Source organism: Camelina sativa, chromosome 11 (assembly GCF_000633955.1).
Source record: "Camelina sativa cultivar DH55 chromosome 11, Cs, whole genome shotgun sequence".
Lineage (NCBI taxonomy): Eukaryota > Viridiplantae > Streptophyta > Magnoliopsida > Brassicales > Brassicaceae > Camelina > Camelina sativa.
The window spans coordinates 13,164,245-13,175,989 of NC_025695.1; the positions used below are offsets into that span (position 1 = coordinate 13,164,245).

Here is an 11,745-nt window from a genome sequence, read left to right on the forward strand (position 1 = left end):
TCTAACATATATTTATATGAACACAAAAAAACTATTCCCCACACCAAAATATGCATGTCAAATTATGGTAAACTCATCTCATTATTCAAAACAATAGTATTACAAATATATTTACACTACATTAGCTATATACAAATACAAAGAAACAAAAATTAACTAATACTTTATCCAATTGAAATATATGAACACTAATGATATTTTCAATTATTAAACCGCAGTCACTATATCTATTCAGACATGAAAATTATACAATCATTTAGACTTTATAAATTTTAAAAAAATATAAAAATCTAAAACTAATTATTCAAATATATAGACAAATAAATAATTAATTTATTTTTTGTATTCCTAAACAAAAAAATAGCCCTGCGGTGTACCGCGGGTGTATATGTAGTGAGATAACAAAATTAAAAAAACGTAAACTAACAGTCTCCTTAAATATTCAAAATTCGCAATTTTTCCTAGCAAAACTATGGATCACGTTAAAGTTGTACAGAGGGAAAAAACACTTTGAACTTCTTTAAACCTTTTTGTTTTCCAACAACAACTTGAATTTCTTTCCCTCTAAAAATGAAATACATGCAATGATCTCAAAGCATTCGTCGTATAATTGGAGCTTTTTTAGGTAAAAGAGCCAGTCTATCAAATTAGGTATACTTTCGATTCTTGACATCCATCGAAATTGAATGACTTCGAACCTTATCATCCATATATAGATTTGAGCATCTTGCAATCTTTTTAAGATATGAAACATAATCTATAATTCCAAAAAAAAAACGTGTTGCATAGTCATGATTAGCGCTTAACAAACATTATAGATTACATTAATATTGACAAACAACAATTTCGGTAATTTATTTTCAAATTTAGTAACCCCTCGTGAATCATGATTTAATTCTACTATCGAAGAAAAGTCAAGAGACAAAAAAAATAAGAACTGTGTGAATCAGCTACATCGTGGAAGGCAAGAATAAAGAGGCGGCCACGTAAAGATACGTTAGAAATCCTTATACTTAAATCGAACGGTCTACAATAAACGAATGACATCACCACGTGATAATCCCACGGTTATATATTAAAAGAACACTGTAACATAATAAAGTGAGACGCAGACGATTAAAGCAGTTTTTCCAACGCGACACGACCAGAAGATCATATCATCAATGAGGTCGATCGAACCAAAGCGAGAAAAATATTCTCTTCCTTCTTTAGCTGCTTGCCTTGGGGAATATAAATTGTNGGTTTTTTTTTTTTTTTTTTTTTTGGGTCATTACGAGAGAACCGCACATAGAAAAAGGGAAAGGGAGAGAGGAAGGAAGGATTGATATTTGTTTCGCCAAAAAATAAAATTGAAAGGTAAAGAGGTTAGAGAAGCTCTGGATTCCGTCTCTTCCCGTCGTCTGCGACGGTGGTTATGCCCGTTGGCTCTGAGGTAATATATCTATCTCGCAGATCTCCATGAGGTTTCTTGTTTTGATCAGATTTGGATCTAATTTTTGGTTTTGATTTAATCCTTTTGGTATGCGTGTAATCGTGCGTGTGGGATTAGGATTTGATGTGTGTTTTGGTCATTTGATTGAAATTTTAGGGTTACGTTAGGTATTAATTGATTCATTTCTGTTTGTATTGGTTGATACATATCCTTAAATTGGATATATATATATATATTTTTTTTTCCCTAGCTTTTTCAGATCTGTAATGTTTTAGATGTTGTGAGCTTTGATCTCTCATCTGCATTTTTTTAATTATTATTATTGCTGGTAGGTGTTTGAGGTTTCATCAACGATGATGAATTTTACTGGTAATTGATGAGAGTCTAATGTAATGTAAGTTTTAAGTCTATTTTGTTAGCCCACCCCTGCTTGCTTGGTTTTTGGATGGTTTTGTTTTCTCAGGTTTCTTGTGTTTTTTATCTTTGGATTGCTTATATTTTTTTTCTTTTGTTGCTACAGGTTATATCAGGCTTCTTTATAAGTGGATTTTTATCTTTTGAGATATGGAGCAAGTTTTCGTCTGGCCAAGTTGCTACCACTATCGGCTTTTCTCATTCCAAGAAGCGCTCGATTGGCGGTTTCTTGTTCGTTCAGATTTCCTTGTTGGCTCTTTCGTTAACTGCACTTAGTGGTCATACCTTCTTCTATGATCTTTTACGGAAGGCGTGAGGCAAATTTCTGAGAGACAGGTATGGCTTTCTATTGAAGCTGTTGAGACTTTTTGTTTTGTCTTTACACGATGCTTCCGTCCTTAGATAGTTGGAGTTATTGGAATTTTTAGTGCGTGGTAGGTTATCCCAATTGGAGCTGTTTATAGATTTCCTTAAGATGTTTTTTTTTTCACCTTTAAACAAGGAAATTTGAGAAATTGTAAAACTGCTATAAAAAATTAGGAAAATTCAGAATAGTAAACAATGAAAACTCAAGTCTTGTATGACATCATCAGAGAAAGACACTTGCAGACAAGATTTAAGAACGTCAAACATACCAATCCTAAAGATTTATTTTGTACACATCTTTAAATTTATCTGGGAATAATTTTATGTTTGGCATTTTTGTTATATTGCAGGACTGAAGTCTGCAAAATCTTCTTTCGCATAGTCCTAGAGAATCCCCTTTATTAGCCCCTCTTCCATATCTTGTGCTTATGGGCGCCGGTTGAAGAAAGTTATTTCGTTTTCTTTTTCAAGTTTAGATGTGTCGTTTCCTTTAATCTGAACCCCTGAGTGAGATGTTGTGAGCATAGGATCCTTCCTTTTAGCCTACACTTTCTATCTTTTTGGTTCCTTTGCTTCTTTGAGTTCTCAGTATGTGTTTTTCTCTTCTCTTGCTGTCTTTCTCTTTCCTTAATGGTCAACCCATTTATGTTCAAAGTAAATAACGGTCAGTCTACCCAGCTGGAGAATCATTGATTTTACTGCCTTGGTGTTCAGTCCTTACTACGAGCGACTGGAAGATTGATGCTATATAAATCTTTCAGAAGTTCTTTACATACATAAAATAAAGAGCCTTATTTTACTTTACTGGAAAAACGATGGACAGGTAACTTAAATTTCTTTTAATATCTAAATCACTTTGGCATCTGGCCCCTTCACTTTTGCTTACGAGTTTGCTTGTCAATTCTTTTTGTGTTTTATAGATACAAATTAATTAAGGAGGTTGGTGATGGAACTTTTGGTAGTGTTTGGCGAGCTATCAATAAGCAGACTGGTGAAGTTGTAAGTTGCTTTCTTTTGGAGCTATATATGCCTGTAGAATGTTCTGTTCTTAATTTTCAACTAACTGAAGTTTTCTGTGAGCAGGTTGCAATCAAGAAAATGAAAAAGAAGTACTACTCATGGGATGAATGTATTAATTTGAGAGAAGTGAAGGTAGTGATTTGCCTTTGTTGAGATAATCTCTTTTTTTTGTTTGGTCTTGTTTACTGGAACTTATTACTAGTTATTCGTGATATTAGTCGCTCAGGAGAATGAATCATCCAAACATCGTGAAGCTGAAGGAAGTCATCCGGGAAAATGATATCCTATACTTTGTCTTTGAGTACATGGTATACTTTATTTCTGCTTGTAGTTTAATATTTTTTTATTCATTGCACTGAACGTATGTCATTCTTACTTGATCAGGAGTGCAATCTTTACCAGCTGATGAAGGATCGACAGAAGCTTTTTGCAGAAGCTGATATCAGAAATTGGTGCTTTCAAGTCTTCCAGGGCCTTTCTTACATGCATCAGCGTGGTTACTTCCACCGCGATCTTAAGCCAGGTAATTGATATCCTTGAGTTGCCAGATACGAAGCCTCAAACACCTGTCTGAAGATTGACTGTTTTGATTTTAATCACTTATTCTTTTAACAATCATGGGTAAGTAGTTTGTCGCTGAAAATCTATATTGTGTTATTGCAGAAAATCTATTAGTCTCGAAAGACATCATTAAGATTGCTGATTTTGGGCTGGCACGGGAGGTTAATTCGAGTCCACCTTTTACCGAGTATGTTTCTACACGTTGGTAAGATTCGCTTCACTTCTGTATATTTGTAGTTCAGTGACCCTAATATTTGATTAGATTCTTCATCAGTGCTACCTTACTGACCCTTATGTCTCTGTTCTAATAATAGGTATAGGGCCCCTGAAGTACTCCTACAGTCATATGTATACACATCGAAAGTTGGTTAGTATCCATATTGCAAAAAAAAAAGATTATCTTTAATCATTGCAATCTAGTGCTTTATTAATTTGGCAATTGATTTTTTGTTCAGATATGTGGGCGATGGGAGCTATTATGGCTGAGTTGTTGTCTCTTCGCCCAATTTTTCCCGGGGCTAGGTAAATTTGCGTTGATTAATTTGTATCTTTCTTATTCTAAATATTGTAAAATTAAATGTAATAAACAAGTGAAAATGTTGTTTTATCATCCTTGCAGTGAAGCAGATGAAATCTACAAAATCTGCAGTGTCATAGGCAGCCCAACTGAGAAGACCTGGTTGGAAGGACTTAATCTTGCTAAAACCATAAACTATCAATTCCCTCAGGTACATGCTCGAGCTTGAAAAATTGTGTCTTGAGCCTTGCTAGTATTTGTATCAGAGAATAACGGTTGTCATCTTACAGATTCCTGGTGTACCTCTTTCAAGCTTGATGCCATCTGCCAGCGAAGATGCAGTTAATCTTATCGAGGTATAATAACAGCTCGTAAAAGGGGTTTCTCTATGATTACAAGAATGTATTTCTTTTANATGGCTGAGTTGTTGTCTCTTCGCCCAATTTTTCCCGGGGCTAGGTAAATTTGCGTTGATTAATTTGTATCTTTCTTATTCTAAATATTGTAAAATTAAATGTAATAAACAAGTGAAAATGTTGTTGTATCATCCTTGCAGTGAAGCAGATGAAATCTACAAAATCTGCAGTGTCATAGGCAGCCCAACTGAGAAGACCTGGTTGGAAGGACTTAATCTTGCTAAAACCATAAACTATCAATTCCCTCAGGTACATGCTCGAGCTTGAAAAATTGTGTCTTGAGCCTTGCTAGTATTTGTATCAGAGAATAACGGTTGTCATCTTACAGATTCCTGGTGTACCTCTTTCAAGCTTGATGCCATCTGCCAGCGAAGATGCAGTTAATCTTATCGAGGTATAATAACAGCTCGTAAAAGGGGTTTCTCTATGATTACAAGAATGTATTTCTTTTAATTCTCAAGACACTAATCTCCACCTTTTAACTTGATCATTCAGCGGCTTTGCTCGTGGGATCCATGCAGCAGACCAACTGCTGCAGAGGCGCTACAGCACCCATTTTTCCAGGTACGCCATGAAAGTTTTTGATTGGACGATATGCTAGGACTGTTATATCTCCCGATCTTACTGTGTTCTCTTGTGGCAGAGTTGCTTTTATGCCCCACCATCTCTTCGTCCCAAGCCATCTGTTGCAAGAACTCCTCCTCCGCCTGGTACTTTCTTATTTGTTGATTGCAAATTTCCGGGTGTGGATTATTAAACCTGTTTTGAGATTGTTGCAAACTAAATTTCGTATATGGTTCCTTCTAGTCGGGCCAAGGGGATCATTTGAGCACCAATCAGTTAAAAGACAGCCGGTGTCGCTTGCCAATGCTAAGCCATTCAATAGCTATGCTAGTCCAAAGTCGCATGCTGCTTTTGGCAGTGGTGTCCAGCGGAAACTTGAAATGGCTAATCAAGATGGGACGAGAAACACTAAAGCTGTGAGAAGTTCCGTCAGAGACTCCAAATACAGACCACCTGGGAAAAAGAGTCCTCGTAAGTAAAACCTTTGGGCCACTCTTTTTTCTTTTTAACACGCACACTGGTTGTTTTACTTCATCTAACCAAACAAATCCATTCAATTGGAGATAATGCAGCAGCAGCATTGAACAAGAATCGGTTCACTCGTAGTGTATCAGAGGCTGCTGATAAACTCGCAAACATGACTATTGGAGGAACTGGATCTCGCAGACACTCTGTGTCCGTGGTTGGACAGCATCAACAGCTGAAACCACCTTCGATGAAGGCAGGTTGGGTAGGAGAAACACGTGACATGTACCTTAGACCAACACAACCCACCACCAATGCCTACTCTAGGAAAGTCGCCGGATGACACCTAAACCAATAACTCAAGCAAGCCTCGTCTGAGCAAATATTTTACTTTATAAACTATGTCTTATATAATCTATCCTCTGGTGTTTATCCCTGAGTCTCCATTTCATGAAAAAACAAACAGTGAAGTGTCTCCTTTTCTTTTACAATGGTCGTGTTTCTCCGGCGTTGCTGGTTCGTTCCGCTTTTATTTTCTTTTCTTAATTCCGGTCGTGTGATGGTTTGTAATTACGTGAGCGTGACAATAATAACATTGTGGTTTGCAATAAAGTTCGATTTGGGACTATTCCGTGTGGTTCTTTACTTTTTTTGAGTGGTGATATATTGATGTTGGTAGCTGCAGGTAGAGTCGGTAAAGAAAAATTGCAAAGACACATACACTATCCTCTGATGGAGAGAACAAACCCAAAAACATTTCTGCTAAATTTACATCAGATTGTAATAAGTAAATCACAAAATCCTTGAAGCTTTTATAGACAAGGCCGGGCAAAGAGCTACTGTGCTATGTCTATTTCTTGCTTGAGGAATTCCAAAAGGATTGCCAAAAGACAGGCCAGTTCTTCTTAGCTTCGTTCCAGCCTAACAAGGATCCTTCTCTCAACGGATCCCAGCTGGACGACACGATCCCATAGCTCACACCAGCCAATGCAGTGCCGAAGAAGACGAACGAAACAATAAAGGGAACCCATGTGGGCACATCAATTTTCAAACCTACTTTGAGATAGTAAAAGAAAGGGAAGAAGAGAAGACCAACGAAGAGTGGTAAACCCACAGTGAATCCCATTCTGCTAATCATTCTGTTGGTCACTATCTCTGGAATCACACCTCTCTCACGTTCATCTTCATAATCATCATCATCATCCTCGTCTTCTTCGTCGTCGTCGTCTTCATCATCACTTTGGTTTCCGGGTTTGGACTTTTTAGCCTTCTTGGTTTTCTTGGGAGGAGGTCCAAAGCCTCTGGGGCTGTTCATCGTCGCCTGTAATGGCGCAATACGCGATATCTCCAAGCGGTTGATGCAAGTAATAGACTTAGGAACTTGACTCTTCGTTTCTTTAGGTCTCTCTACTAGACTACACTGTTTATATCCATCACGCTGGGCAAATGGAAGCAGTTCAATAAGGATAATTCAACACCACAGTATAATCTAAGTAACAGGAGATTGAAAGCCAGAGAATGATCGATACAAAGAGGAAAAGAAAAGAGTTGACTAAGCATCAATGATCTCTACACAGAGAGACATATTGAAAGAGATGGAGAGAGAAGATTACCTTGGAAGAAGATCTGGGATGAGCAGAGAGCTTGAAAGAACATGGTACAGAAGCCATTGTATCAAACCAGACATGAACCAGGAAGCCAAACACTTAACTAGATTTAGACAGAGAGAAGCATCAGATTTTTTTTTTTTGTGTTTTCTCTTCCGTTCTCTGCTCTGTTTTCGAGTGGGAGAGATGGATAAGGTTCTTCTTCTTCACCTTTAGAATCTTTGATTTTCCCAAAGTAAGGCCAATTGGTTAATACCGGTTTAATCCGGTTCGGTATGCATCCGTTTCATCCCGGTCCAATTATTTTCTTGACATTAATTTTAATCTTTTTGAACAAAGAATGAAGAAGATAAACGAACGAGTGGGTTACCATCTTCATCGTCGGGACTCGGGAGATTCTAAGGAGGAGGATTCTCCGATCGGAAGAGCGAGGAAAATGACGGAAATATCGAAAGAGGTGAGATAATTTTCGGTTTGTACTCGATTATAGGCGAGTTTTGATGTTCTCTGATTCGAAGAAATTGTAATTTTCGTGTTTTGTTTTCCAGTTATGGCCAAGGTTGATCAATCGAGACTGGGTTACAACAACGCATCTACGAATTAGGTATGTAACACGAATCTAATTTGCCTCTTTGATCTGAGAATTTCATCTTTCGTTTGGTAGTGAGTTCTGTTGAGTCGGGGTAGTGCTAAGATGCTCATGAGAATCCGTATCAGTTTGCTTCAATGTTAGGTTTTTGCATACGATTAGGTTGTGAACCTTCTTTAATAGTAGAAACACACAAAAAGTTAAAACATAAGTAAATTTGAGAAACCTTAAGTTGTTGCAGCTCTGAATCGCCATTCGTGATCTGAGTTAATCAATCCCCTAGGCCAAAGTGAGCCATTAGTAGCCAAACGAAGTTGATGAACTCTCCACCTTTGCTTAGAAGCTCCAAACGTGCTGTACCATCACAATGGGATGCTGCGTGGAAGAGGAACTCCAACCACACCTTGCTAAGTACCTCCCATTTGTCTTTTTCACAACCCTTGTCCAGTTTCAGAAGTTCTTTGGCCACTGAACTTGCCTCAAATAACACCGATTTGCAATGATTTCCTTTGACATCACTTGGTTCGATGCTGGTATCGACTAAAAGAATTTTCTTGCTCGCTAATTTCACGTCTCTAGTGTTTCCGATATCCATCTTCTTGAAGAACCTTTTAGCCTCGGCCAATGTGTCTCTGAATCTGATATTTCCTATGCCTGCTACATCTGACATCAGCTTAGGCTGCAAAATCAAGAGATACATCTTATAGTCTGAGATGATTTTGCTGATCTCTCGGTTCATCTGATACTGATGTTGATCACAGTTTTCCTTGGCGGAATCGTCCTCTTGATAACAGAGCTCCGTGGCAATGTGCCAAATCAAAAGACTATGGTCATAGTCAACATCTGTTATGTACCGTAGCAGCATTTCCTGACCTGCTATTTGAATCTGGGTATGGCTTGACGCCCAATCTCTCCTGGCCGAGGCTTTTGTTGTGGTACTCTCAAGGTTGTCTAGAATCTGGGACCTGATTTTCAGCTCGGAAAATATGAAAGACCATAGGGTTTTTTGTCAAGGGTTCGTGGTGTACAGATCTTTCTAGTCTTATCTCATGGAACAGATCCCTGATGCCTAGGTAGTTGATGACGTAGATGACAGGAAATGCAAAAAAGTAAGGTACGTTGAACCAAAACTCAACAAATGTCTTGAAGATGTTGTTAGAACGAGAGACTTGATTTTCTCCTGGCGGTGGAATGATCACATGGTGGATAATATACCGGCGAAGATCACAAGACCATATGGCAATGCTACCTGACCAAGTCTGCATGATGGAGAAAACTTAACTGAAAGGGTAAAGCGCTATCTTCCATAAAAGCTGGCACGTTCCACCCCTGGAGTTGTGGATCCTTTCTGTATCTGCGTTCATGGAGTATGTGAGGAAGTTGAACACTGTGATGTTTCCGGTCCATCTTCTGAGTAGAAATGGTGTGTTAAACACCTCCTCTTCACGACATATTTGCCCCTTCCACTTTCTCTTGAGACCAAGGACCCACTCGAGTAAACGGTCTTTCAGTGAAGGCATCTCATGGAAGTCATCCTTAAGCTTTGAGAGGGTGGCTGTTGTCCAGTCAGAAAGCATAAGCATGAGAAAAGATATAACCTCCAGAGCTATTCCAACTAAGAACAACGTGTAGGTGATTACAATGTCGGCTTTCCGAAATTCTTGGATCTTATTGTGTCTGTAATGGTAGATGGTGAAGGCTGACAGAAGGGATACCAATGATGTGATTCTGAGTGCAACTCCTAAAGAACTATGAAGAACCGCACCCTTCGTGTACAATCCTTCATAGATAAAATCGAGCTCGGCTTCTATAATGCACAAAGCTTCTTCTTGTAGTTGCAATGCGCTGAAAAAGGCCTTGCTCTTATCACGCAGCTCCAAGCTAAATATGTTATTGACCATAAGACTCGTAAAGTTATTGAAGAACAAGAAAGCAAATTGAAGAATCTGAAAGTCGGTTAATTCTTTATCTGGATGCATTAGATTAAGAGGTTTCGGTGCTCCGCGATGCTCCTTCATGTACATCTCAGAAGCCAGTATCGAGTCCATATCTAGGTTATTTGCTTGCTCGGTGTAGTCAAACCCGGAGTTGGATTCCTGCAACATCAAGTTCCTGTATTTGTCTGAACTCGCAAGGTACAACGCAATTGCCGCTCCAAATACTTTAAAGTCCCAGCTACGAACAGCAACTCTATAACCAGCCAAAGCACATTGGGTAGAGACAGGACAACCACATAGACACCTGCAAGTGCCTGAAAGACAAGCCCAAGAAAATGTCTGTTCCAGAGGGCAGTGTCTTCAATAGAAAACGCAGTGATGGTGTCTGGCCCACCAAGGTGTAAGAGCAAGAAAGGTGCCCACAAGGCTACGAGCTTCTTGTCTTCAGGAGGATCATCGGGTTTAGGGTCTTTACCTTGGTTCTTCGCAATCAGTGCTACCGCAAAATTCGCAGACAAATCTGCCAAGAGATACGAGGACCACAAGAGCATGATCAGGAACTTGTTGGGCGTTCGTTTTCTGAGGGGGGCAAAGAAAATGAGAATTGTCTGAAGCGAGAGACTGAGGATTATCATTCCCCTAATATTCCATGTGTCCCAAACATCTTTGATTTGTTTGGGAATCACTTCCACCATTTCTCCTATATTTCCTGATTAGATCGTTTCTGGAAAAATAGTTTGCTCTCTGGAATGCTTCTTTGCTTCTGCCATTGAGTTTTTACCCAAGCCATTCTTGGGACGTGTGAAGGGTTTTCTTTGTTTAATATATCTGAAGCTTGTAGTCTTTTCCTACAGATAACTGCTGGTCTTTTGGTCTTATTTTGTGTTAAAGACGAGGAAACGACAGAGAACATAGCCCTCTGCATTATTGAAATAACTTGTTTGTAGAAATGATTCCAAAAGTGTTTAGAGTATATTTTTAAACAGATCTCTTGAAGTCAAACGAGTAAAAAATCAAATTCATTATCCACACACACGCGCACACACATACAAACACACATACAGAGAAAGAGGGAACATAGTAAATATTAGGGAAAGGATCCAGGGAGAGAATACTCCGTAGCTCTGCTTCTTCTGCCCCTGTAGTTTTTCATATCCTCGTTGCACTAGACGGCTTCCAAGTCCTGCAAACAGAAGTAACCACAAAAATTGGTGAAAGATTGTTATCTACTTGTAGACTTCACATCAGTAACACGAACAAGAGGAACTGAAGATCAAAAACACATTTGAGAGTAGTGGTATGCATAACATTGGACTCACCAGACAACATAGATCATCTTCTGAAGTTTCCAGCTTCGGGCATTTTTCTTTACTGTATGTCTTCAGATTAGGCAGCGATCCATTGATAGCAGATAGCACAGGCAACTCGTAAAGGCACAGTGTGTGCAAATTAGGCAGTTCGACTTCTTGTTCAAACACTTTCTCCAGCTTCTCACAAAACTTTATTTTCAGGACTTTTAGGCTGGTGGGAAGCGCGGATGCAGGAAATAGCGTTTTAATATGCGGGCAACAATCTAGGCTTAGATTCTTGAGATTCTTGAAGCTGCTGCTGCATATACTCTCCAACAGTCCAAGATTGGTAATTGACAAAGTCTCCAGGTTTCCGAGACGTTCTTCATCTACTCCAGTAAAAAGGATTTCTATATCCGCGCACATCTCCAGCCAACAACCTTTCACTGACTTCAAATCATTAAATATTGATGAGAGACGTGCCGCTGTATTGTCCACAATAGCCACAAACTCAACTTTAGCTAAGGTTTCCTTATCTTCATCTACGCCATTAGATCCTTGGATCTTG

The 11,745-nt window shown here is 38.8% G+C and overlaps 2 protein-coding genes and 1 pseudogene across 5 annotated transcripts; 1 reads left to right on the forward strand and 2 right to left on the reverse strand.

Annotated features, from left to right (window-relative positions):
* LOC104723142 (cyclin-dependent kinase F-4) lies at window positions 1,178-6,383 on the forward strand. Of its 4 annotated transcripts, XM_019232267.1 has the most exons (17): window positions 1,178-1,432; window positions 1,765-1,826; window positions 1,953-2,182; window positions 2,563-3,035; window positions 3,133-3,211; window positions 3,296-3,364; window positions 3,451-3,540; window positions 3,617-3,755; window positions 3,896-3,998; window positions 4,108-4,160; window positions 4,249-4,315; window positions 4,413-4,521; window positions 4,601-4,666; window positions 5,222-5,290; window positions 5,370-5,436; window positions 5,534-5,761; window positions 5,854-6,383. In XM_019232267.1, exons 4-17 carry the CDS (start codon window positions 3,028-3,030, stop codon window positions 6,096-6,098), a joined length of 1,392 nt encoding a protein of 463 aa, XP_019087812.1. In that variant the 5' UTR covers window positions 1,178-1,432; window positions 1,765-1,826; window positions 1,953-2,182; window positions 2,563-3,027; the 3' UTR covers window positions 6,099-6,383. The 4 variants fall into 4 exon arrangements, with proteins under 4 accessions (XP_019087812.1, XP_010439763.1, XP_010439765.1 ...); XM_010441461.2 differs by lacking the exon at window positions 1,765-1,826; XM_010441463.2 differs by lacking the exon at window positions 1,765-1,826 and having other exon boundaries at window positions 1,179-1,432; window positions 5,866-6,383.
* LOC104723147 (protein PAM68, chloroplastic-like) lies at window positions 6,444-7,568 on the reverse strand. The gene is made up of 2 exons (XM_010441465.2): window positions 7,369-7,568; window positions 6,444-7,193 (listed from the first exon to the last, which is right to left on the reverse strand). The coding sequence occupies exons 1-2, from the start codon at window positions 7,423-7,425 to the stop codon at window positions 6,606-6,608; spliced, it is 645 nt and encodes a 214-aa protein (XP_010439767.1). The 5' UTR covers window positions 7,426-7,568; the 3' UTR covers window positions 6,444-6,605.
* On the reverse strand, window positions 8,223-10,935 carry LOC104727922 (annotated as a pseudogene).